The sequence below is a fragment of the Gallus gallus genome, chromosome 3, assembly GCF_016699485.2.
Source record: "Gallus gallus isolate bGalGal1 chromosome 3, bGalGal1.mat.broiler.GRCg7b, whole genome shotgun sequence".
In the NCBI taxonomy this organism is placed as follows: domain Eukaryota; kingdom Metazoa; phylum Chordata; class Aves; order Galliformes; family Phasianidae; genus Gallus; species Gallus gallus.
The window spans coordinates 35,701,905-35,728,356 of NC_052534.1; the positions used below are offsets into that span (position 1 = coordinate 35,701,905).

Below are 26,452 nucleotides of genomic sequence, written 5' to 3' on the forward strand. Positions count from 1 at the left end.
CAGAATCTGCGAGATACTTCTCTGCAGTTTCCAGCTGAGGGTGTTTATTAAGAGTATCAAACTTAGCATCAAAGAGCACAAATTGTCCTTTAGTAACCATCCATAGCTGCAAAACAAAGAAGCGCATTTCGCAAAACAGTTTCTGTGCAGTACATCAGATGGAGTGTATCTTAGCCCTTTGAGCAGCAGAAAGAAAACGTGGTGGGAATTAAAGAGCGACTGGTATTATAGAAATGCTGTAGATTTCTCATGATCTTTGCATCTGATAGTAATATATGTTGAAGGCAGAATTCTGAGAGAAAGATAAAGCCTGGAGTTAAGCTCTTTCTGTTACTCAAGTATTCAGTTTACATTCTCCTTCACCAGTTTAAGAAAACGAAAGCCTGGCAAAACAGTGCAGTGCCCATAGATTTCATGCAAAGTAGAATCAAAGTTTTAGAGATTAGGACAGTATTTGAGATCAACATATATGAAAATGAGTTAGGAAAATGAAGACTTAGGTAGTGCAAACTCTCCGGTTCCAATGTTTCATCAATGAAGTCTGTGTTTTGAATCATGAGTCAAATATTAACACTCAAAATGTTACCTTAAAAAAAATTTTAAAAAATCCAGCAAAAATGTATTTTAAAAAGAGTTACACGGTTAAGCAGTAAGACGCAAGAAAGTGTTTTAGTGTGAGATGATATGTAGCTCAAGGGCATTGTTACCTAGGAAGCTTACTATCTTGCAATACCAAGACCTTTGCAGAGTCTTACTGTGGTTAATAAAATAGCAACCTATGTACTGAAAAGAATGAAGAATTAGCTATAGGAGGCAGCTACAAGCAGTAGAGAAGAACTTTAAATGAATGCTGTATAATATGAATATACGTTAGCTTCTAATGTGTTAACCCTAGAAGGGTAGATAAAGTTTTTTTCAAAAAAATGTCTTCTAAGTTTCTCTGGCAGGCAGTGGTAGTCAGCTGTAATGATAAATATAATTACCTTATGCTTTGTAGTGCAAATAGACAAATTTACTTGCAAATACTTTCCATTAACTATATAAAAGAAAGTAAGTCTAACAAGCCTCTTCAAATCTATTTTCTTGAAAAAGGCATAGGATAGAATGTGATATATTAAAATCAAAGAAAATGCTAAGCTTAATAAAAAAGATGTACCCCAACAAAAAATGATTGTATGCTTAGACACCAATGCAAATTATATGAAGGATTTATAAGAAAGGTAATATCACATTTCTAATGCCTTTTGTAAAGCAAAGTATATCATGCCAAAGTAGCCTGTATGCTTCCTCTTTATAAAGAACAGTTTGTGATGGTGTCCATTTTGGAGCACAGTTGCCTCAATTCTCATAGAGCGGGAAGCTCCATGAAAGGCATTCTAAACATCTTCTTTAATAAGACTGAGAATTAGAGCCTTGTTCTTTGTGTATTTGTTTCACCTGCCTATGAAAAAAAATGAGGTCAGTTTGTGGAGAAATGAATTGCTATAAGGACACTTAGAGATCTTACTAACATATCAAAGGTGTAAATTGGGGATAAAACTGTAAAGTAGTGTATAGTTAAGTTCCTTTTCTGTTTGAAGTTAATACCCCTAAATTGTTGACTTCAGTACAATTTTACATGTGTGCATATTGGAGAAAAAATGAAAATGTAGACTTTAATTTTCTTTTAAAGCTTAGAATCACAATTTGTTTGCTGTGAATCTCAGCATTTGTCATAGTTGAAAGAAATTTAAGATATGCTTCAGTAATTCTGTTAGCCATTTCCTCAAACTATATCTATTTGAAACATTTAAACAATTATATTGACTATAGTGGAGTTGCATTGCAACTACGACAGAGAATGATTTTATGGTATCCCTTTGGATTACACAGTCAGTAAGTAGAAATTGTTGTATAGTAGAATAGTACCAAATGGAAGATATACATGAAAGTAAAGCTTAAAAGTACACGGGTTGAAACTACTGAAATACTAAGTTGAATCTTACTCCACTTTTCAAGTGGAGTTTTCAACAAAACGAAATTCTAAAGAGTTCCCAAGTGTTTTCATGCTCACTGTGCATAACTCACTCTCTGGAAACAGATATAATAGTTACAAGGGTTGTAATTACACAAATATATTTTCCAAATTGTATTTGCTATATGAAATTGCAAAAAGTGGTAGCTTTTCAAGGCTCATACATTTTCTTTACTACTCATTGGGAGGAGAGATGACTAATTATCAACGGCAAGACATGATACGAGCCAATCAGAGTTATCACCTCTGTGGTTAGTGTTTATGTTGCATTATAAGAATATCCTTGAATTCAAATTAGGTTATAATGAAAGGAGCATATTATTGAAATTGTAATAACAATTTTGACTCATTCTTGTAGAGTTAGCCACTGACAAGATAATATCCTAAGAGAAAATGGAAGCTGGTATTGACCTTTAATCTCTTTTCTTCTTGTCTCTTGTATCTAAAACTATCAATTTACTTTATCTGAGTGCTCAGTATAGCAGATCATAAAGCACTGTCCTCTGGCCTTGTCAAAAAGGTGAGAAAATCATAGAATAATGAAGCACATCCATCTTAGTTGTGTTTCAACCTTCTGCATCTGCTTAATTTAGAAGAATTATCCATTAAGAGCTTTCTGTGAAGCTTTATGTAGCAAATCAGTTTTCTGCTGGGAAATATTTTCACAGCCAGACTGTTTCATAAGAATTTTCATGAGAATTTTTTTGATACTGTTATCTGGAAATACTGAAATACTGCATTTTGATTTTATTATTCTATTACACTATTAGAAGTTTTCTTATGAGTCAGACAGATGAAGATGAAACACTCTGTTTTATACTAAAAAAAAACTTTGCCTCTCCTGAATTAAACAGTTTGATAACATTAAAGTATTTGGGAATTTTTCATTTTGTGTAGAGTTTGGTGTTTGATGTTGGGCTTCCAGTTCAGAATAAAATGAAGTTTGAGAACCTTGGAAGTTGATGCATGGTAGAAACTTTGGTGTTTAATGAGTTCTGTAGTCATTCACAAAGTATCCTTTTGAGGATCATCAGCTAGTGCTTTTGGCTGGGGAAATTCAGAGGATAGCAGAGAAGGAAGGGGCTATTTTGAGCAACTGTGGAATGTTGGTTGTCAGAAAGTCTTCATTATCCATTTAGATCATCACATCAGAAATACTGATTGTAGGGTCATTAGGAGAGAGACTTGCTTTTAAAGTGTATTTAAGTTGCACTTAGTACAAGATACTTCCATGCTAAAATTCTTGAACAAGCTCTGAAACACCAAACTGCAGTGTAGCTTTACCTTTGAAGCTACCAGAAGCTACCAGAAGGCATAAGACTTCTGTGATGTGCTTGGCTTCCTGGGCATTGTCTCCACTAAGATTAGAGTATAACAAGTTAAGCAGCATTAAAGTACTATTTTTATGTATATTTTTGCTTGAAATGCAGCAAGTTAACAGTGGGTGCTTCATCTTAAGAAACTGTGCTGAGATCTGTAATTTTCCTGTATTTTCTCAGTGCACATTTGTTCTTCTTTGTAAAAGAAGTTGTCTATCTTTGTTAGCTCACTTGCTAAAAAGAAAAAAATGCCATCTTAGCCGTCCATCTCTTATAAGCCAAGTTATATGATGATTCTAAACACAAAATAAGGAAAAAGAACTGGAACTTCGAGATTGATTCGTGTTGCTTATGGTGAGATCTTGTTACTTTGTTTTCCTGGATGATCCTGATTTCTAGATGCATAACATCAGAGGAGAGCCTCATTACTATTATTAAAAATATAAAAATCAAGGTTGTAGTATTGAATCTATAAATATTTTTTTAATATATGCACCTAAATTAATAATCAGTTTATTCTAAAAACATCTCAGTAGCGTATGAATACGTAAGCAATGCCTCCTATTTATTTCCTGGGAAACTACAGCAGATACAAAGATGATATGAGCTAATCAGTTAGTGCACAGTAACACTGTTTGATAAAGCAAATGTGCAACTAGAAAACACTGTTTTTTGGCATAGACACCACGATTAGCTATGCGTTTTTTTGCCAGCAATGAACAACAGCCTGCATTCTATACTCATAAAAATCTGCACTAACAGAGGTGGCCTGCTGTGGCCACTGCTGATATGTACCATCCATTGCCTCACTGGTCTCACATCCACTCCTTGATCTCCATGAACATTCAACAAGCATTGATGAATGTCAGTGCGTGTCATTTTTTTCACATGGAGGAATTCAGTTACACATCTGTGCTTCACATGTACTTCCATGTCAGACATCATTTTGTCAGACTGCCCTACTGCTGCAGTTTGTCACACTGCAACAAAATGTAATGGAATATTGGTGGGAAGGTTCAGCCTTCATTGCCATACCACCAACATCTGCCTCTGATGTTGTGGGTCAACATATTAAAATAGGAGGCATTACTTTCGGAGCACCTCCATATATTGCAGCAGGTGTTTCGTAAAACCATGGAATGTTTATGTTCCAGAAATAAAGGTGGTCAAAGATATCCTCTTTACATTGTCAATAAGAGATGAAAGCTAGTGAATCTAAGCTGAACAAAGACTTCTGACTCTTCGGTTTGAATTGCTGTCATGTTTGTGTGCTTTGTGACAAACTGACCATCTCTAGGTGGCGTGTTTTACTAGCTGTTAGTGTTTGGGACTTTCGTAGCCTGGACAAATGAGTTGATAGGAACCTCATAAAGTTCAGTAAGAACTGCAGAGTTCTGTGTGAGAGAAGGCACAGCCTCACACGGTTGTACCTGCTGGGAGCCACCCAGCTGGAAGACAGCATGGTAGGAAAGGATACCAAGCTGAAGATGAGTCAACAAAGTTCCTTTGGTGCAAAAAAGGCTGATGCGGTTGGAGTGGTTTTTAGGTTGAGTGAGATGATCCTTCTCGTATCCTCTGTGATGAGGTCACACCTGGAAGACTGGAATCCAGTTCTGGACTCCTTAGTACAACAGAGATATGGACATGCTGGAGTCAGTCCAATGAAGGTACTGGATACCTATTTGTTTTTTTTGTTTTGTTTTGTTTTTTAACTGATCCTGCTTTTGTTTTCCCAAGGTAAAAATGTGTGATCCATTCCTGAGTCTGTAATCAATAGTTAGGGAAGAAATGGCCAAATGGCCATCAAACATTTTAGGTAAAATATGGTCTTAAAATAATACCAGAAGAGGTAGACCAACATATAAGTAAATTACAGTGTGTGTATGGAGAGTGGGAAAAAGAGTAGCAGAACTGCTGGTTTAAATACATCTGTAAATACTTTTGTGTATGTTTCATTAAAAGGCTCTTACTCTGACAGTGTAAACAGCGAAGACTCAACAGGTGCTAAAAGTAGTATTGACGTCACTGCATACTGCTAGGCAACCATATGAACTTAATTTTTTCTCTGCATTTTGTGAATAAGAAAAAAAAAAAAGAGCTACAGCTTCATCCTCACAAAGAGCTTCTATACTCACGAGATTAAGTTGTAAAAGAGCCATTCTGTGTTCACAGTAGGGCACCATCCCTTCTCAGCTGTTTCATCTAAATGAAATAAAACACAAACATGTTCACTAAAATAATATGAATAGAATCTATGCTCCAGGACACACAGTATTATCTATTATACCAATACTTACAGGTAAATCCTTTCACTGCACTTTTCTGTTCTTTCAATCTCCCGAATCCACAGCATGTTATTGGCAACTATTATCTTTACTATAGAGGTAAATACCCCTCCTTCTTACATGCAAACATTTACACCACAGACTAGTGGTCCAACATTGTTCAGAAATTTTGTTGCTTTTTGGTTGTTTCTCTGCCCAATATTAGATGGCTGAAAATGGCTCTCTCCTACTCTCTCACATAAACTAACAATTACTTTCTGGAAGCCAATGGATTAATATATCAAATGATAGTTATGAACACAATGAACGTGAAGGTAAGGATGGGAGAAGGCAGGCGGTTTTTGCAGTGGTCGCTGTTTTGTCCAGACGCTGAGAAACATTCCTAAACTGGAGCCATTCATGATGGCTTCATGGTTGGTGTCAGAAGCTGATACTACTGGAAAAGGAAATGCTTTGCTTCTAGGAGACATTTTATTAAATGTTACCAAGTTACTTGTAAAAGTAGAAAAACTGCTTTTCAATTCATGTAAAAATATCAAAGAGCTGGTACTAGATACAGAGCTGCAATTATTATCTCAGAAATGCCAATGTGAATGTCCCCAGGAAATCTCATCAGCACAGGAATGAACTTAATGAACTAAAATGTAGAGGAATTTATTTTCTGTAAGTCGGTTTGCTAAGTTTACTGTGATTTGAGGGAGCACAGTTTTTTGAAAATGGTTGGCGTATATGAGCATTCACCGTGCTTCAGTTTTCAAATTTAGATGAAATACTGTCTGTACTTGTTGAGTATGGTATGATTAAGGATATCTTAAGCTCAAGAACATTTGATTGCATATTAAAATGATAGTTCATGACTATTTAAATTTTTGATAAATATACACTGACAGATAAATCATGTTAGAGAATTTTGGTTGTCAGTACACATTACATTTATTCAGGAATTATCTTGAAGAGATAATACATTTTGACTTCATTGTGATAGAGCAGCTGAAGTGCATGTGTAGAGAACTACCATGAAAAGAACCATGAGATTTTTATTGCTTTGAGAAAAGACCTAGTTGTATCTCCTTTAGACAGGAGAGCAATGCAATTATTGATATTGAGAATAAATTAATCCATAATGTCTAAATAGAGATGAAAGGCTGCAAATGAAAAATATACTGAATTTGGTGGAAGTATCAATATCAATTTCATATCCAACAGCTCATTCCATGCTGTGTGATGTAAATGATTTTTACTACACCAAGCACTTGAGCATAATAAAGTCTTGAAACAATTCCATATTTTGGTAAAAGCTGAATGGGATTAGATTTTCAGCCAGACAAATGGTCCAAATGATAAGTAGTTGCAATTGTAGTTCCTTGCTTTTTCTTGTTGAAAATGTAGCCTTGCAGCAGATCTTTGATGTATAAACTCTGAGACACAGCAGTATTAAAATAGCCACGGGTCTGGAGGAAACAGCACAAAACCATCCAGCACAGTTTAATCAAAAAAGGAAATTCATTTGAACTTTCTATGGTGTATTGAATGTTAAAATATTTTGTATTTCAAGTAGAAAAAAAGAAGCCTTGAGCAAAGTTTTACAGGGAATTGGAACTTGATGGTCCTTGAGGTCCCTTCCAACCCAAGCCATTCTGTGATTCTGTGATGCTTCTGGTGTAACACTTGAGTATTGGGATTAAGTATGAATGTTTCTACTCAGTTTCAGCAAACTTTCTCATATCTTATGTACTTATTGCTATTAGCTGATAAACAGCTAGTCTTTGCTGGATGTCATGAAACAGTGGGACCTATGTGTTAAAAAGCACTGGGAAAAAAATAAAAAAAAAGATGACTGCTTTGGCAAAACAAAGTATTCTAATCCTCAAGTATCTTGGCAGTTCATCATTAAATTTGAGTTTTGGGACTTTTTGTTATAGCCAATGCCCTCACATTTGGTGCTGTCTTTGAATGCAAGTATTTTGTGTGGCCACTCTACCATAGCTTCTATGGTAGAGTTTTCTGTGAATGAAATTATTAGAGTTTTATGATGAATGAAATTATGCATTGTAAATATTTCTGTAGCTGTGAGAATGACTAGCTAAAGAGCAAATTCTCATGGAGTTTCTGGGTTCTTTATATTCAGTTCTCCAGCTTGTACCAGGAGTTGCTGCATAGCATCACTTTATGCTGTTGTATTTAGCATCATTACCTCTCCTTGAAGGATGTATTTTATTCAGAATAACTAAGTAAAACAACTTGGGTAATTCAGTAAATATATGATTATCAGAAAGGTTTTTTTTCAGCATCAGTTTTCTTTCTTAAGCATAGAGAAGAGTAAGAGCATGAGTCACTGAAAGAGTGTTTTGCAATATCAGTAACGAAAAAACCCATTTCCAGACCAGCTGTATAAACGAACTATTGTTGTGTGGGAGCTCTTTGTGATGAAGGAATCACATTGACATTATTGCTGGGCAAATGTCAAAACAGTAAGTCACTCCGTCTCCACTGGCTTTTTTCCTGCAGTCAAAATTGCAAGACAAATGGTATATTACTTACATATGTACTTTTGCTACTCCTGAATGAGAACTTCAGGATTTTCCTCTGTGGATGTGAAGTACCTAGTAAAAATTACATTGCTGCCTCACTTCCTTCCATTGCCATCTGTGTATGGGTGTCTTTGGGGGGCAGAATGGCAAGAATTAGAAGAACCATTTCAGATGGAAAATACAATATTTCTTGGACATATGTAAGTGAAAATATGAAAAAATACAAAATTGTTTGAAGCAATGGCGTACTGAAGATTTTTACAGTGTCTTTTTGTTGGACCTGAAAACAGTTTTTAACTACTATTTTCAAACTGCTAATATAAAAATAAGGTGAAACTGTTTATTTTGTCAAGTATCTCAATCTCAGGCAGTTTTTACTGCATTTTAGAGATTATTAATGTGCAACTTGAAGACAGTTGCTGATGTGTATGTGAAAGGAAGAACATATTTGACTACTGATAATATGCATTTTAGGAAAAACTGAGAGGTCAGAAGCTGCAGTTTGTGATGACATCACTGCAGAAAGCTAGTAAGGTTGCTTTGGATAGTGCTGCTTTGATTTTTTTTTTTTTGCCAGTTGTATTTCTTTCCAAGACTTTATGATTTTGAAATCTGCGAAAACAGCGTAAATATCTCCAACCAGTTACATTGGATTGTTTTTTTTTCTTCTTAAAAAATTCCAAAATAAAATATATACATGTATATATTTTAAGCAAGTAGAAGTTAAAGTAATTGAGAGTTAAAAACTGCAAATAGTAAAATTAGATTTCTTTACTCTTTATGCAATGGGCACCAACAGTTTTTGATAATAAATGTAAAATTTGTGGAAATTTTTAGAGTGGTTGCCCCCGTCTGCATACACTGCCCAAAATGATGGTGTCAGTTTGTCTGCTCAAATAAACCTACTCCACCTCCACACCAGGTCTGCTATGCAGTGATAGAGCTTTGGGCTCTCACCCTAGGATACCTCTCATGTGGTCTCAGTGTATTAAAAGCATAAATTTATTATTTTTACTTCCCCACAGAAAGAAAGCAATTCAAATGACTAAGGTAATAAATATATTTAGAAATTTCAGCTTCTGCTGAATTAGTAGAAAGAGGAAAGAATTTAAAGATACAGGGTAAGGGGAAAACAAACCCAACCCAGTGCCTTGGTGATGCTTTCCTTTGTGGAGACCTCTGTCATAAAACTAGCAATAAAATATTCTTTTTTTAGTTTGAAACTTGTGCTTATTGATGTACCTATTTTCTGTAAAAAGTTGTCTTCAAGACACAGTGAAACATTTAACAGACTTAAAAGGAAAGCCAGATGAACTATTTACAGTAAACAGCGTTTTTCTTTCTTCAAAAATGTGCTTCTCAGATGTAATACATAGATCTTAGTTGAATATTTAGAGTGAGAGTTCGTGTTAAGAACAGTGATATTACTGCATCCCTTTTACTTGTTACTTCAGGAACTGGGGGGCAACCTTACCATTTCCTTCTCTACATCTGAATGCTTTCCTTGATGGGGGGCTAATATACTGGTGTGTGCTGTAGGACAGTGCTCCACAGCTGTACCTAGATGCTGTTCTTCCCATAAAGAGGGACTCCAGGGGCTCCACTCCCCCCCCATTAGTATTCCTCCCGATAAGATAGTAAATTGTATCTATTTACTCCTGTTATCTCCAAGACTATTTAACACAAAAGTGTTACAGCTCACGTAAAGCAATTAAAAGGGGTTCTGACAATAATGCCTGAAGACTGAGATGAAGACATTCGGATTAATATGCCTACAGCTGTGTGTATCTGAGCAGATTTGGGTGAAGATTATGATTCAGGAAATATCAGAAACAGCAGGTAGTGGGACACAAAAAAAGTTTGTACTCTTGGCTGGTGGCTGGGCCCACTCCTGCACATGGGGTGCATGTGAGGCTGAGAGAGATGGGACAGAGGTTGCATTACAGCTTCACTGCCTATTGAGTTGTGCAGTGCACACTCATGTAGAAGAGTGCTAGACAGTTGCACATGATGCTGGGAGGACTCCTGCCCTCCACATGAAAACTGATGCAAATAGATTTAGCTTGAGAGTTCACAAACATAATGGGGGAAGGAGAACATGATGGGTTTCTGAATTCTCATCTTTTTCTCTCTTAGTACTACCCAAGTGTCTTTATCTGTCTTTGAAGGTTTCTTTTCTCAGAACTGGTTGACAGGAGAATACGGATAGGTCATAGTGATGAGAAAACTTTAAGTCACTTAGCTCTTAATCTTTTATCATTATTTAAGGCTTTTACATACAAGAAACCAAGTTAAGTCTCATTGATAATCCTCCTGGGCTCCTTGCTCATCTCAGAGTTCAGAAGATTTGATTGGAGTATACATCAAGTATTTTAGAATTAAGGCTTTTTCTTTTTTCTGTTTGGTCATGAAGCTTTCTCAAAAATAGATTTCTTCAGGAAGACCTTATGGTGGTCAGAATTCTGCTTACATTTCCTAATTCCTTTTTTTTTCTGCAGTTAGTTTTTATGTAGAAGAAATTGGAAATTTCTGCTGTCAAAGGAATGTACAACATAGTCTTTTCCTTATCTGTGTCATCTGAACACTGATATTTCTTGATAGTCAAACAAGATCACGTTGCTTTACAACATGTTGAAAGAAAAGCATAAAAATTCCTTTACTGTAGAAATCTGTGCTGGATTTTCAGAGCACACAGTTTTTCTAAACAGCATCATTCTTGTCTTGCAAATGTTTAGCATGAAGCAGAGTTCTTCAGCAAGATGCTAATCTTTAGTGCTTATTATAACAGCTTTGAGATTACAGAGGTCCCATCTGTGGTTACTGGTATGTTGCCAATTACGCACAGCTACAGTCATCTGTAAAACAGTCACTTGTGGCTGTTGAAGAGATCTGACTAGAGGATGTCTTTTGAGAAACTTCAGAGGCAAATGTTGGTGGAACAATGCTGTAGTTCCTTTTGCTTACAGAAAGCATGGTCCTGTTTGTATTTGTGGTGTTAGAAGAAAGGGTGGGTACAGATGCACAGCCATGATTAAACTAGTTGCTCTTTTTGTGTTTATTGAACAGAATTTCTGTTCTGAAGCTTGGGTATGGCGCAGGGTGTAACTGCAGAATTCACATTACTGGAATTTGTTGATCAGCACTAGTAAGTGTTTTTGTGTAGGTATGGGAGTTAGGAGAGATTTTTCATGTCTTATATTAGCCCTTTTGCAATCTGAAAGTAAATGGTTTTTCCTCTCTGAAACAGAGATTCAGTAACTGAACGATATCAAGAGATGTATTATTCTTCACATGGTTATGCTAGCCAGAAGAACGTGTCTTTCTGTCATTCTAAGCTTGAGTGTTTTTGAGAATTGTTTGGAGCTTGGAATGAAATGGTCCCATTCAAAGCAATAAGATGATTCATTCGAGACTATTTCTGCAAATTCCTCAGCCAATTTACACTGGGAAAAAAAAAATAGAAAAGAAAAGAATAGAGAGAGAGAAATCCTTGCAGCTTATTATATTGTTTTTAATCCAGAAAATGTATTTTGTGTGTGTGTGTGCGCTTGAGTAGATTCATTAAAATATTTTGTATTCTCTGTACATTTAGGAGTATTATTAAAATATGATTTTTAATTCTGCAACTAGCTGCAAGCTCCCTTGAGGAGTAAAGGGACTACAGCAGATGTGTGGGACAACTTCAATTGTAATAAGTCAAAAGAGTAAGTTTATGCATTTGTTTTCATCAGTAATTTAAAAGAGAAAGTGGCAGAAATAGATGTGTGAAAGTTGAGATGCAAATTTCATTAATCAAACAGCACTTTGATAAGTGATGTCTTTCTTCTATAAGCCAGCATATTTAAATAGTAAAGGTCAGTATGTTAAATATGTAAATGTAATCAGCAGTGTATTCAAATTATTATAAATTCAGCTCTATTGCCACTTATGTTAGACCATGATACTGATTTAAGTCTATGAATTTGTCTTTCAGTAATCCAAAGGAATACAGAAAATAAAAGCTGTTAAATAAAAATTCAAGGTACAAAGCAATTGAAAGCATCCTTGTATTCATTTTTTATTAGACTGAAATCCAGTTTAGCACTGACTGGAGCTGTAATTTGATATGAAATAACTCATTATTTCTTCAAGCACCACTGCAAGCCGTAGAGAAGAGTCCCCACACCCTTTTATAATTTACTTTTCTATCCATAGCCCTACCAAGTGTTTGATATGAACCTTTTTGTCTACCCGTGATCCGCATAAGGAAAAAATATTCTGAAAATAAACCAATATGGATGCAAGTATGGAAAAATATATTTAGATCTTTAAGTGTATCAAAAGAGTTGGCAGTGAGAGTTGGCAGCCATTGCTTATTTTCTCTCAGCCCTTCTGCCATAAAATTTGTATGATACTTGATTTCTTTCAGATGTATGCATGCAGAATTGATACGCAAACTATGCTTCTCAGAAAAAAAGAAAGAAACTCTAAAATATTTATGGTGAAATAATTCAGTGATAACCTGTGCTTTGGTTTGTGACCATGAAAACTTCAGGTAGAATGTAGATCATCTCCCATTCTTCAGTGAAGACACTTTCTCACAGAGTCCAGCTCCATCAGAGAGCAATTTATGTGAGTGGGTGAAGAGCAAAGAAGTGTGAGTGCTGAGAAACTGATCTACATCCAGTTTCTGTTTCCAATTTCTGAATAAATGATGAGGACTGCATTTGCACATGATTTTTTTTTCAGTCATGGGCAAGGATTTCGAAGTGTGTACCAACAACTAATTTTTTTTTTCTTGCAGTATTTCACCCACTGTAACAAAGCAACGATGTTGAAGAAAGAAACCAAAATTACACATGTCCCTTGTCTTCTGACAAATAGCAAAATATTAAACCAATAGAAAGGCAGTGATCTTACCTTATTTAGTACAATCATGTTGTTGTAAATTTAAAAACTGATGCTTTGTGTGTAATGTTTATTAAACTTTCCTTACAGTAAGTTATTCTCCAGGTTTCTGCAACTTAGTGTGAAGCAAGTTCAGCAAACATGCAGCTTCTGGACAAGCCCAGCCTCCTGGCTCTTACAGTACAGGAAAAACTCTGCAATGATTAGGTTACCCTTGAGAGTTCAGATGACAAAAGCCTTCATGAAGATACTGTATTTTCTCAGTTTGCATCGGCAAAATCCTTTCTTTTGGTATCAGGAATGCAGAAAACTTCCCAGACTTCCCATGTACTTCATTCTGTGTAAATACTCTGAAGACTACAAGTGAAAAAATGAATATAATTTAGTTGCAATAGCTAGATGTTAGCAGTAAAATAATATATATTTTTGCACGATCAAACCTGTCTTGTGAAATGATGGATCACTATAGCTCAGTTAAGTTTCTCAGTGAGCTCATAGCTTGTGATTCTGGTTAACAAAGTGCACTTTCTTAGAATTTCAATGTTCCTCAGATAAATGCATTTTGATTTTTATAATAATAGAGCATGTTAATATTAATTTGATTTTGCAGGTCTAGTTACACGTTTTTCTTTTCAGATCAGGGGTTACATGTTCATTGCATCCCTGCACAACAAGAAACAAATCTATGATTCCCATTAATTTTGTTGGAGTTTAGAATCAACACCTTTTTTGAATGTATTCTATAGAGGCTTGTTTAAATTAAAGGTTTTGTTCTTGAAAGATAACTTCAGCATTGCCTTGGTGAATCCTTAACATGTCATGACGGCTTCAGCAACTGCTATTTTCAGACTGCTTCGTTTAAAATTAATCACCAGTGGCTTTTCAGCAGATGCATTTTATGTATTTTTGCTGCTTTCTTTTAAAAAATGGAAAGTCTTTCGTATTTGTGGACTTGGATAAGATCTTGTGAATTTTATTTCCTTTATCTGGCTAGCTGCAAACATTTTCTAATATTTTCTGGGGATTATCCCTTCATATTGTTCAGTTGTATTTGATGTAGGAATTTGCACGAGAGGTGAGGGTTGTTGGATTTCAAAATTGAATTGGTGTTTGGTCTGTAAGGTCTCTTTCACATTAGAGATCTAATAGCAAGCTTCCGCTTTAGCTCCTCCCAAAAGTGAGACAGGGAGACTTGGGGAATTTCAGTTGGGAATCTCCTTATAAAATGTTACTACAGAGTATTTGTTATTGTACATTACCAGTGACTGCCACCTTAAGCAACTGACAAAAACTGAATATCTTTTCGAGGTAGCTTTTTTTTTTTTTCTTTTAATCTTTTGGATTGTGGCTTTAAATCTCTCATGTAGCATTTACAATCTGGATACTTTATTTAAAACAACTTTACTTTCTCTTCTAAGTAAAGAATTGTAATTCCTCCTACTGACCTGTTTTTCCTTCTACTTAGAAAGATTTATTTGTTTTAGGTAATTCCAAATTATAAAAAGGAAATATCTTAAATAGCTCAAATTTTTAAGACATTTTATCATTGGACAACATCATCAGGCATTCCAAGTACTCTCTTCCAACTCAGGAAAGCAAATGCTTCTGTTTTACTTCCTTCTTGGGAGGCTCATTTACCAAGATAATGGCTTCCATGCCATTTCTATCTATTAGCTCATCACTTTGATAGATCCTTGGTGATGAGAAGGATTCAGGATTTAAGGTTAAAGGTGTGTTATCATGTAAGAATTAGCTCTTGCTTAGAATTAATGTAGTCTGTAATGTTTTTCATCCTAATTCTTTGGTCATGATTTCTTTAGATGCGAAGTACAGTGTATGAAAACTGACATGAATTTACTGGTCACCCGATTTTCAAATCTGGGACTCTAATGAAATACTGTTTTTGCTTAAAGCATTTACCTGTTTTGCTGCTTTGTCCTTTTCTTGAGATAAGAAATGATAGTACTGGTCTCACTTTCAGAAACACATTTGCATGATTAATAAACTCCAGAAAAGGGGACAGATGTGAGTGAATGAAACACATTATTGATTAGACACTTAAAGTAACAGCTAAAAAAAGTCAGCTATCTATTAAAGGTGATACTTTTATTATTCTTTTTAGAACTAGAGTTGCCCACAAGGAATATGGACTGATAAATTTCTCACTTGTGGTGTGACAAACTACTTGCAACTTTGCTTCACTTGAATGCCCTTCACAATAGACGGAGAGTATATAAATGTTAATATTTATTGGCCTGAACTTTTGTCATCAAATTCATGCAGCTCAAATCATGGCAGTGTTCAAATGTGGTAGCTGACTTAGACTGCTGTTCAGGCTTTTGGTACCTGAGAAATAGCTTCATTATAAAATAATGTAGAATGTAGCGATCTTTCAGAAATAGATACTATAGTTGTCAGGCAATCCTATTTCCCACTGTTATTTAGAAGTCAGTGTAACATATGGAGGTGAAATTTCTGATGTGTAGATCACATACACAAATACAATGCTAGGAGCTGAGGACTAAGATTTGTAATACATCACTGTAGGAAAGTGTTCAGGAGCGGTAAGGAGAAATGAAGCATTTTAAGATGAGATCAAAAGTAGAAAATTTCTTCCCATACGGTACCTGAGGGATTTGAAGGAAACTAACGTTTAAAAAAGTTCTATGTTGTTTTTCTGATGACTGTTTCCTCTGACCTTTGAGGGTTTAGGGAAATATTTAGGGCTGATTATTTCTCTGTTTAGCTAATGGACATATATGCTTAGGCTTGGAACTGTGTCACTGAAATCTATGAAGTTTCCTCTTACAATGAGCTAAAATACATCCTTCAACATCAGCCTCATAAACTTCATATAAATAAAGATATGAATGGTATTTATAAACATACACAAAAATATAATATTTTGAGGTAGGAATATCCATCTGAAACATTTTGTATACATCCAACATTAAAACATGTAAAGGTAGATTGCTTCACTTAATAAATAATTGAGTGTAAATACTATGAGAAATTTTGCCACTGAAGTTTAATCTATCCAAATTTAGATGTAATAAAGTAATGAAAACCTTTCTCTGGAGACGGTTGTAAAATCTCCACAGCTTTCACTGCTATATAATCAATTTAGTAATGTGTATGCACATGAAAAGTTATATTAGAGTCAGCTAGGCTTTCTAAAATACGTGATAAATCTGTTCATAAATCTGTAATAAAATAGAAGCAACAAAATTTTATTTTTTGCAATTAAGAGAGTAAAAATAGATTTTCTTTCTTCTCTGAATTGGTTTATTAGTGCCTCATACGCCTTGCCTTACAAAGATAAAATAAAATTATGCATTATTAGAAGTACAGGAAGAAATCTCAGTCTTGAGAGTGATGGGGAAATCTGCAGATTCTAATATTTTATATTACTGCCTATTTGTGAGATTTTATTATTTTTATTTTTTTCACATTGATGTATGTTGATTTTGATGACCTTTTCACTTTTTAGAATTATGTTTCTTAAAAAAAAATGAAGTTATTGTGTTCGCTTAGAAATGGATAAGGAAACTTATAAATTGGACGTGTCTCTCCTTTAGATTGCTTGTCTGAAATGGAGACAGACTGCAACACAGAGAACATGCACATCACCCCCAACTGTCTAGAGTATGTTTTCCCCTTAGGCCAGTTTTTGTTTTTAAAGTTGCTTAAATCATGAATGTCTTTTTTTGTCTGCCAAACTGCTTCATAATCTCTTTTGTAATTCAGTATGTTCAGAGGGGTGAAGTCCAACTGCAACTTGCAGTCTGAAAAATGAGACATCCTTCAGCTTGGCTTGGTACAGAAAGTGTGAAGTGTGATAGGAAGTGCACAGCCAAGAGAGAGTTAGAAGGCAGGAGGCAGAGTTGGAAGGATACTCGTAAAACATAACAAGGAGTCTGGTATCAGAGTTGTTAAGAGGACAGCAATAACATATGGCCTTAAGACAAATGAAAAAAATGAAATACAAAGAAATGGATATGTAGTAGATGCAGGGATAAAGAAGTACGGAGTCTGGAGTGGTAAGGAAAGGCTTTCAACACCACAGAAAAATAATTTCTATCAAGAGCTAAAGATAAAAAGTCAGAAGCCAAAGCTGAACACAACTGAGGTCCTAAAATGAGCTCATAATGGTACGTATTAGTCTCAAGGAGGTCTTTTATCAGAGATGGCCTGCAGCATATACTGTCATATATTGCAAAATCATCTGTGTTGCATTTATTTTTTCTAGGCTTCATTTGCAACCTAATTTGGAATGTGGGGAAACTGTCACATGACTTCTAAAAGAGTGATTTTAATGCAAGTGTTGCAATAATATCTATTTAAACTGTAGGCTATTATCTGACTTTTCTGTGTTTCATGAGTCTTGACCTAAGGAAAGGAGGAGTAGTATGTTTCTTCGGCCAAAGCTGTGGAAAAACTAAAAAATAAATAAAAAAGTAATATAATGGTCTGGATGATTTTAGACAAGCTCAGCAAAAGATAGAGATTTCTTTTACATGTAGGATAACATTAATAGATCTAGGGAATAGAAGAATAGGAAGAGAAAACTTATTAATCTAAAAATATCTATTTCTTTATTCCTAGGTTCAGACATTGTTCAGTGGTTGACAAAGAACTTATCTATAGAAGATCCAGGTAATTCTTTTTTTTTTAATATTAGAATATATATTTTATATATATTAGAAAATTCTAGATTATCTTTTTAAAGCATCACATTCTGTTTGTCTTCTGTTGCAATGCAGAGACTGTGTTTCATCAGTGTAACTTCTATAGAAAAAAAAGTCATAATTAAACTTCAGATACTTTTGCTAAGAATCTGATGATTTTGGTTATTCATTTTGTTGGAGCATGTACTGGAGAGCAAGAGGATGTCCAAGAAAACGAGTGCTTTAATTAGTAGAAAATTAATTTACATTCTACTCTGTTAGGAATTAAGTCATAGTTGTACTAAATAGTTTCATAAGCACATGATGTTTTCTATAACAGAATTTTGAATATATCAGTGAATAAATAAAATTAATAAAATGTGCTCTAGTACTGCTAGCAAGAAGTGTGTTTGCATTTTTAAATTTTGATGCTTTTATAGTATCTTAAACAGAGAATGAGCTGCAATAGCATCAGTACTCAATGAAGTGGCTTGGAATGTGGAAGTAAAGTTTTGGTTCCAGGTGTGCCACAGGTTTCTTATATGGCCAGGTGCTAGCTCAGTTTCTATATCTTGGTGCATGTCTGATGTTTATTTCCAGAAATGAATGTTTTCTAGTAGAAAATGTTGAATATCTGAAATAAAATTCTGTGGAAACTTCTATTATATTTTCCTTAGGGGAAAGATAATCTTCCATCTTAAGAGCATAATCAAAAAAACTCCAGTTTTTCCTCTTTCTTTTTCAGACCTTTAGGAATGTAATTTCTATCTTTTGTTTGGTTTTTATTTTAAACATGTTGTCTGTCATATAAGAAATGAAAGTTTAATCATTGTGGAATTCGAGGAAAGAGTAAAATCACTGTGTTTAAAATTATAAATTGGATAATATTGTAGTTTCATTCATAATTCAATATCTGCAAACATGCAATTCATAAATAATCTAAATTATTACATCAAGGAGATTGCTAATTGCTGCCAGATTAGTATTACTTCCCACACAGTGTCACATATTTTCTTCCTGAAGATAATGTGGAGGTCACTAGATACATGGGTGTGATATTGTGTTTCTCAGTTGTCAACTAAAAAACACACACGTATCTATTCTTACTAGAGTTTGAAAGATTGCCATTTGATATAGAAGCTCAACCTTTATTTGTCAAACCAGAACTGCAGTACTATGATAGGCTGTCATTCAGATTATCTGGTTGTTGTGAAACTTTACAATAAAAGAAACCTTCAACTGAATGGGAAACATGGTTTCCTATGTTAATACCCAATTAAAATTAAATAAACACACATGCCATATGCATATATAACACAGAGGTAATTTTATCTGAGCTGCATGCCTTATATTGCATGAGTGGAAAGACTGTCCACAATAACAAAAAAAGTCTTATTCATGTCGGTTCTAATCCAGGGACTGGACAGCCAAAAGCCAGCTGTCTGGAGCTGTCTGGCTGCAAATCTTCAGAAGGCTTGCCACCCCAAATGTTGCCTTTGGGTAGCACTCAGAATTGCCAGATAGCAATGAACTACACAGATGGCGAGCAAGAGCTATCCACAGGGTAAAGCTTCTGATAAAATTCTGGTTTGTAAAATCTTTGAAGATTTTGACTTTTTGTTCCAGTTCTAGACAAGCCTGTCCAGAATTTCCTGTATGGAAGCCCTAACCTTCTGAGAACTGTTGTCACCATAATCTGGATTTCCATTATCTTCTGTCTACTTTTCACCAATATGCCAGGGTTTTACTATGGGTGTCTTTTAAAATCACTCCTTAAAGTCATGTTACCAAGCTTTTGTGCAATTTTGTGATGCAGAAATAAATAATCCTTGTGTTTTCACTGAAAGTTATAATCTATAAACTAATTCTGATATCAGCAACGCAATGTAGACCTTGGTTCACATACTTTGAGAGTATGTTATGTGATCTCTGGAAAAAACTACTTATAACCCCTCCCATGTCAATGTGAACTATTCACTTGAACAAGGCGTGTAAATTACCAAGGGGGTAAACAGACAGGCAGATTCTACTTATTTAGTAAATCAAAGAACTAATTAGAAGTAGTGCCTTTTTTTTTTTTTTTTTCCTTAGTTTTGCATAGAGCATGCAACTACATAACATTAAATGGGAAGAAGTCTCCTTTGTGGATTCTGGGAGAACAAAAGACAGGAGGAGATCTGGCAGCAACATTTCCTTTCACTGTGATACTCAATGTAAAGCTAGTATCTGGAAACAGTAATTTCAACCCCAAAAAATGTTACAAGTGTAAATTGCCAGTAAAATAAAAGGAAAAAGAAAAAAAGAAAGAAAGAAAAGCACATTTTTCTAAAGTGGAAAAACAGTTTGTGTGGAAGATTTGTAAGATTTTGGCTTGCTGCAGTAAATCTCTGTCAAGAAAATAAACTAAGGATGATGGGTGGATTCTGCTAAATTATACCAGATTTGAAGTTATTTCAGTGGAGCAGAATAGAGCGTGTGCCCAGAATAGCTGTGTGCAATGTACAGTTGCTGCTATATTGTTTACTTTTCAGTATGTACTTTAAAAAAATGTTTGTTTTTCAGCCTACAAATCATCTGTAAAATTTTAAGGAACAGGAATTATCTAAGTTATTTTTAATGTGAAGCTTAGTTCAGTCATAAAAATAAGCCCGACCTCAACCTGAAAAGAAGCAATTAACTGAGTTTACAGAATTATAATGGCGTGTGGTTTGGCACTTAGACATATGTTTGTTGAATTGGCCGTTACAGGGTAAGTGCTGACTCTTCACTGATGGTGTCAATTAATCTCAATGAAGAAAATCTATTCTGTTTTTTGACATTGTATTTTTCTTTTTTTAAATGACAATTAGTGCTGTGAAATGTACCAGGCTGACCACACTAGAGATTGAAGTCCTTCCAGTCCTAAAATAGAACAATTAGGGTTGGTAAACTATTTTAAAGTTGTCTGCTGAAATTTCCCAGTCTCTGGCTTTGTACTTGGTTCTTGCACACAACCAGTATCAATTTTTGGTTTAGCAGAGAATAATTAATATCTTCATAATGACATGTGTTAGTTACAAACACTCATTTCACCCTTAACGTAGTCCATGAAGCATTTCTATATAGGCAGCTCAGAAAGAGTCTGTAGGAGTTGCTAACATGTTAAGCCATCACCTTCTTTCTTCTCCATAGTACCTTCAAAGTGTTGCATATTTAACTTATTGATATCTGCAAAGGCAATGGAAATGATTTGACTAAAGGCACATCATTTTTGGGTGGTTTGCTGTAGTAGAGTTGTTGTATCAGCAGCCATGTAAACTGGTCACTAACCCAGTGCAAGAAAAAAGAAGAATTCAGTAGTGCAACATCTATTTGTTTCTTTCACTTTTCCTTCCATTGTTTTGTACTTAAATCTCTCTTCAGCAGTAGCTGTGTTAAAAATATCTTTGATAATACACTTTGGTTACTGTAAGAATTAGCAGAAAAGTATTAAGGTTTTTATTTGAGTGTATGAAAGTGTAGATGAAAACCTATTTCTGCCCTTTCCTCGCATGCACGTGCAGGATGGCAGCAGCAAAGAGCAGCAAATCATTGTAACCTGGGACACAGCACCAGCCAGCTGCAGGCATAGGAGTGTTTCCGTTTCCAGAGCTCACTAAAGGAGAAAATAGCCTCTTATGAAAGGGAAAAAATAGGGTGTGGAGAGATCATACTTCTGTTTGCAATTTTTGCATTAATCAAAACAGTGGTAATAAAACAAGTGTGAATTTGATCTGAGCTTGTCAGGTCCTGTAGCATTTAAATTAAATAATGTCTGTAATTTTAGATGAACAGAAAGAAGGCAGGGAATAGAAAATGTCAACATTTACAGGCAGTCTTTTGTACCAATCGTATTAATGTTGTGATGAAACTGTATAGGCCAGTTTTCCTTTAGGTTCGTGTAACATTTAGTGATCTGTGATAGTGGGCTTCTAGCCAATCCTGAGGATTCAGAGCTGAAATGGTAAAAGTTTGTTTGCAGAGGTGATTGTATTTGTCTAAAGCCCTAGGAAAGACTTTAGAAATGGTGAACAAGGATGTATCGTCAGTAATTTAATTGCCACTGGAGAAGCCAGACTTAATGGATGCTGTTTCTTTCGTGCTTTTCCATTAAAGGTTTTTCCTCTTTGATATAGGGTATTACCCTGTGTAGAATGCAACTCCCAGGAGCACACAGAGCAGTAGAGATAGCGTGGATTGAGCTTCCCCTCCTCTTACGTACCAGTCAGAATTTAAAAATTGAAGCTTATAATGATAATAACACAGCATTTTATTTGGAATTCAGGAAGTAATATGAGCATTATTTCACTGAGGTCTTTCAGAGTCTTAGTGAGCAAAGAGTAAGAAAGGGATAATAGAATACAAAGTACTCTGATTAGAAAAATTAGTTTAAAGAAGCATACTCTAATAAAAAGCTAATGCTAAAACTATTACAAGATACTGAAAAATCAGTAAGCGTTAATTTCAAGAAATTTCACTGGAAAGAGCTTCAGATGCTCTGTTGTACCCCTTTAAGGAATCTATTTTATCCTTTCTGTCACAGAAAAAAATTAGTCTGTAAGAAATCTAAATTACTCGATTTACTAAGAAATCTAAATTACTCGATTGAAATCTTTTTCCATCAAATTACCTCCAAAGTACACAGCTTCATCAAAAAGCATTATGATGAAGCTATTATTTTATTATATGTAAAACTATATGATAAAAACTGGTGCTGAGTTCTCCCAAAAGCTTATCTTTCAATTCTTTCAGAATTGAATAATGAATCAGGAAATTTTTTGTTCCATGGTTTTCAATTGCAAGTATTCCATGTACTTCTAGAGGAAGTGGTGGACCTCAACTGGATATCTCCCTGTGGGTACTGTATGCATCACTTGATGTCATCACTCAACATATGGAGCCAGTATCTTTGAGTAAGAAAAATTTATAGCTAGCCAATATTAATTTTCTGCTGACACATCAGATTTTTAGAATAAGTGGCTTTGGGTACCAAATGCCACTGATTTAAATGTTATATGTTCTCCATCTTGTCTGCTTTTTTTAACTGCACATTACTAGCTGCCACTTATTTGGCACAGTCACTGTTAAAAATAATGAAGCATATTTATCAACTTAGCTAAAGTAAAAATTCAACTGAAGACTCGTAGGAAAGGTATGTCCTTGTAAGAACTCCGATGCCTTTTGGAAATAAAGCTTGTTCATTAATTAATTAAATAATAATAATAATAATATTCCTAATAAAATATTTGATTCTATTTTTATTAAAGTTACTAGGATTTTTTGGTGATTTTTTTCCTGTTTTTCATTTTCCTTCTGAACCTTTGGGATCATACCAAGTTTTAAGGGCTTAAGAGGAAGAATATTTAGTAAATCCAAATTCGTGCTAGCATATTTAATTAAAAGTAACTAAATAACTGTCTAGAGACTTCATTAGCTTTCTGCTTCCTTGTTTCCCAGAGAACTCTGTTGTATGGCAATGGAAAGCACAAGGAGGTGGAAGTGAGATTATATATCTGAACAACTTAATTAAATAAAAGTAGTTGAAGTTCTATCTCATTTGCCAGCAGCTGCTGCAAATATTTATAACCAAGTGAACAAAGATACTTCGATATTTCTTTATTTTATGACTTTTGTATCTTTTATATCTTGATGACTGAATGGTTAATGTAAGGCCCTCTCTTGATTTTGTTACTAGTCGTCCTTAAGTGGGTTTTCAATTTTACCATGGCACATGTGGAGAAATGCAGCTGGCCACACAGGAACAAAGTGAAGGTTCAAGGTTAAGTGAACTGCTGGGCACTCTCTTTTTCTAAGCAAAAGACACTGCTTGCTATGTCACCATTCTTTCTCTTGTTTTGTAATACTCTCTTCTCTCATTTTCTTCACTCTCTGTCTTTTACATTTTCATCTCCTTGGTTTATCCCTTAGTTTTACTAGCGTGTCCTCTGCTTCTTGTCTGCTTAGAGCTGTTGGTTACTATTTACATTTTCTTCTCCATTTACATATTATTTAATTTCACTGGTTGCATTTGGTCACATTCTCAAATTTCACATAGGAAAACAGACAAATTGAAGCTGAATAATCAAGAGTTCCATGTCAACTTTGTTTTTGTAGCTGCAGGATCTCATTTGTCTTTGGAATACTGGGATCCACAAAGTAAAAATTTCAGTTCCCACTAAAGCTGTAACTCAATATAGTTTAGTAGAACCCAACCATGAAAAATCCTATTTATCTCAGCTATAAATACAGAAGTTATAACAAGTAATTTACATTTGCTTTTGAAAGGTTGCTTCTTAATTAATGTCTAATTTAAGGAAATTCTTTTGTAGATGAACTGGAAAACTTAACCTTTTAAATAGCTTTAAAACTTGTTGGGAAGCTTATGAGGAACTATAAATGTGACATTTTTTGCATATTGCAATGGTGGAATTATTTACATCTTCAAATGTAATCACTAGCATAACAAATAACAAACCAAAAAAAAACTGCTTTGTCATAGTAACTGCTGTATCGATAAATTTTGCTGAAGGTCTTTCAGGGTAATAACAAATGGTTGATTTTTTATTCATAAAAAAAGTTGAAACTATTATTTCTTGAGATAGCTTCATATATTTGTCACTTCACTTAAGGATATTTAAAATAGTCTGGTTTGAAGAAATTAGGGATGGGGATTTACAGTTCCACGGTTAAACCTGACTTGCATTTTTTAATAATAGTAACTGCCACTATCGTAATAAAACTGAGTGTGGAAAAACTATCTAGAGAACTTTGACCGTAAAATTCCAAGGGTTTTAAAGTTCATGTTAATTGAGCTTTTGCAAAATTTATGCTCTCAGTTAGTTGAAGGAGCCTTCAACTTATGCCTACAAGAAACATATTAAAGAGAATTTAGCAATCCACAGTAGTTTTTACCATAGTAGTGATGGCTGAGGATAAAGTAGAAATGAAATCATGTATTTAAGTTCCTACATAGTGCATTTGGAAGATATTCTGACATGTCAAAGTTATATCCAGGAAGAGCAATTAACAGTTGAATATATTGCTATTTCAGTTCTAATATGAAAAGAAACTGTGCCCTCTAAGGTCATTTAAGCATAATAATGATTGCAAATAATGGCTTTTCTTTTTTTAAATTAATAAGCCAAAAACTTCTGCACAGCAAGAGAAAGTATAGTTAATAATCCAAATTAGTTTATATCCAATGCACACACCAGAACAGTAGAGATTAAATGAATTTTATACAACAAATTCAATATGAACAGAAGACAGGCAGCACTGGAATCAGACCATCTGAAACATTGGCTATTTCTGGCAATGGTCAGTCCCACAGGAGAAAGATGGTGTAACAACCTTCAGTTGTTTTCAGCTTCATGTTTAATAATACTCAAGTGACATTTTTGTGTTTAAAACTTCCCATGAAAATATGTTTCAGAGATTATTCTGATACTATAGGTGTATTATTTATTTGGAAGAGTATGCCTAATAATCACATTGGTTGTCTCTGAGTTCTTGAGTTATGAGAATTAGCAAATTATTATTCCTCATTGATTGATTCAACTCGTCTTGTCTCGTCATGATTTTACTGACTGCTTTAATGGTTGTCTTCCACCATCCACTTATTTATTTGTGATATCTCTTGTTGTACGGATCCCTTACAGTCCATATTCCCCTTCTTCCAGTGATTTTTAACTTCCCTCTGTGTACATACATAGTTTTAGGTGAAATGACCAGTTCCCTGCTTGGAATTTATGGTGTGTGCATGCTTTCTGTGTGCACGTGATGTCTTCTGGTTTGTTTTCCATTTCAAATAATTGATCCTGTTCGAGATTTGAGCAAAAAAAATCACATAATCATATACAGTGATTCTAGTTTTTCTTGAGCAGCAGCAGCTAACTTAAAGCCCTGTGTGAACATGGGGAGGGAGAGTTTGTATTTGAAATGATTAGCATTTACCAAAAATCAATTCTATCTGCTGTTGCATTGTCTACTGAATCAGTACTGTGAAGTCCTTCTATGCCTCTTCAAAACTGACTTTCTACTTATCTCAGAAATGATTACTGTCAGCAAAATTTGTTATATCATCAATCAAACTCTTCTGCAGATAATTTCTGAAGACAGTGATAGCTACAGTGGCTGCCTCCCTGCCCTGTGGTAACTGATCTACTGTGGCTCACCTTTATGCCTGTCTTCCTAATCATTCTTTTTCCATGATTTCTATCACAGATCCACTTAGTTCCTTTACAAAGACATTTGGGGGAATTATATCAAGAACCCTCAGGAAGTCCAAGTTAATATGTTATCCAGATTTTCTTAGCCTTGTATGTTCACTAATTCCACATAACAACACTCACACTTTTGAGACATTGCATCATCCAGTAACGGTGTGCTGTCTTCCCTCTGTCTCATTTATATACATTCATTCTCCACTTTATTATACTTTCTATCTTGTTGTCTCTATGGGCTTCTGTTCTATTCATGTGCTTCCTCCCCAGCCCCTGATTCCCCCTGTAGATCTTTCTAAAATCTGAGGACATATATTCCAGCTTCTTTTCTTTTCCACTTAGGGTCATTTAAGTGATAAATTGCACACCACTGAAAACAATTCAGCAAGTTAATATTTGACTTGCCTGAAAACATAGAGTCACCATTATGAGTGACCACTATGTTGACCCAGCAAGATGTTTTTATTCATTTTATCAATTTGTTTTAAAGCCTTTCAATTTTTTATTGC

General features: G+C 34.7%; 1 protein-coding gene across 30 annotated transcripts in view; it reads left to right on the forward strand.

Annotated features, from left to right (window-relative positions):
* The window catches only part of RGS7 (regulator of G protein signaling 7), a 258,096-nt gene that overhangs the window by 140,740 nt on the left and 90,904 nt on the right, over nucleotides 1-26,452 (forward strand). For all 30 annotated transcript variants that reach the window (XR_005858068.1, XM_046938436.1, XM_046938438.1 and 27 more), the window contains one exon: nucleotides 17,642-17,692. Coding sequence is in view for 28 of the 30 variants with exons in the window: in XM_046938436.1 (XP_046794392.1) it covers nucleotides 17,642-17,692 (51 nt within the window). In the remaining 2 variants the exon portion in view is untranslated. The remainder of the gene's footprint in view (nucleotides 1-17,641; nucleotides 17,693-26,452) is intronic.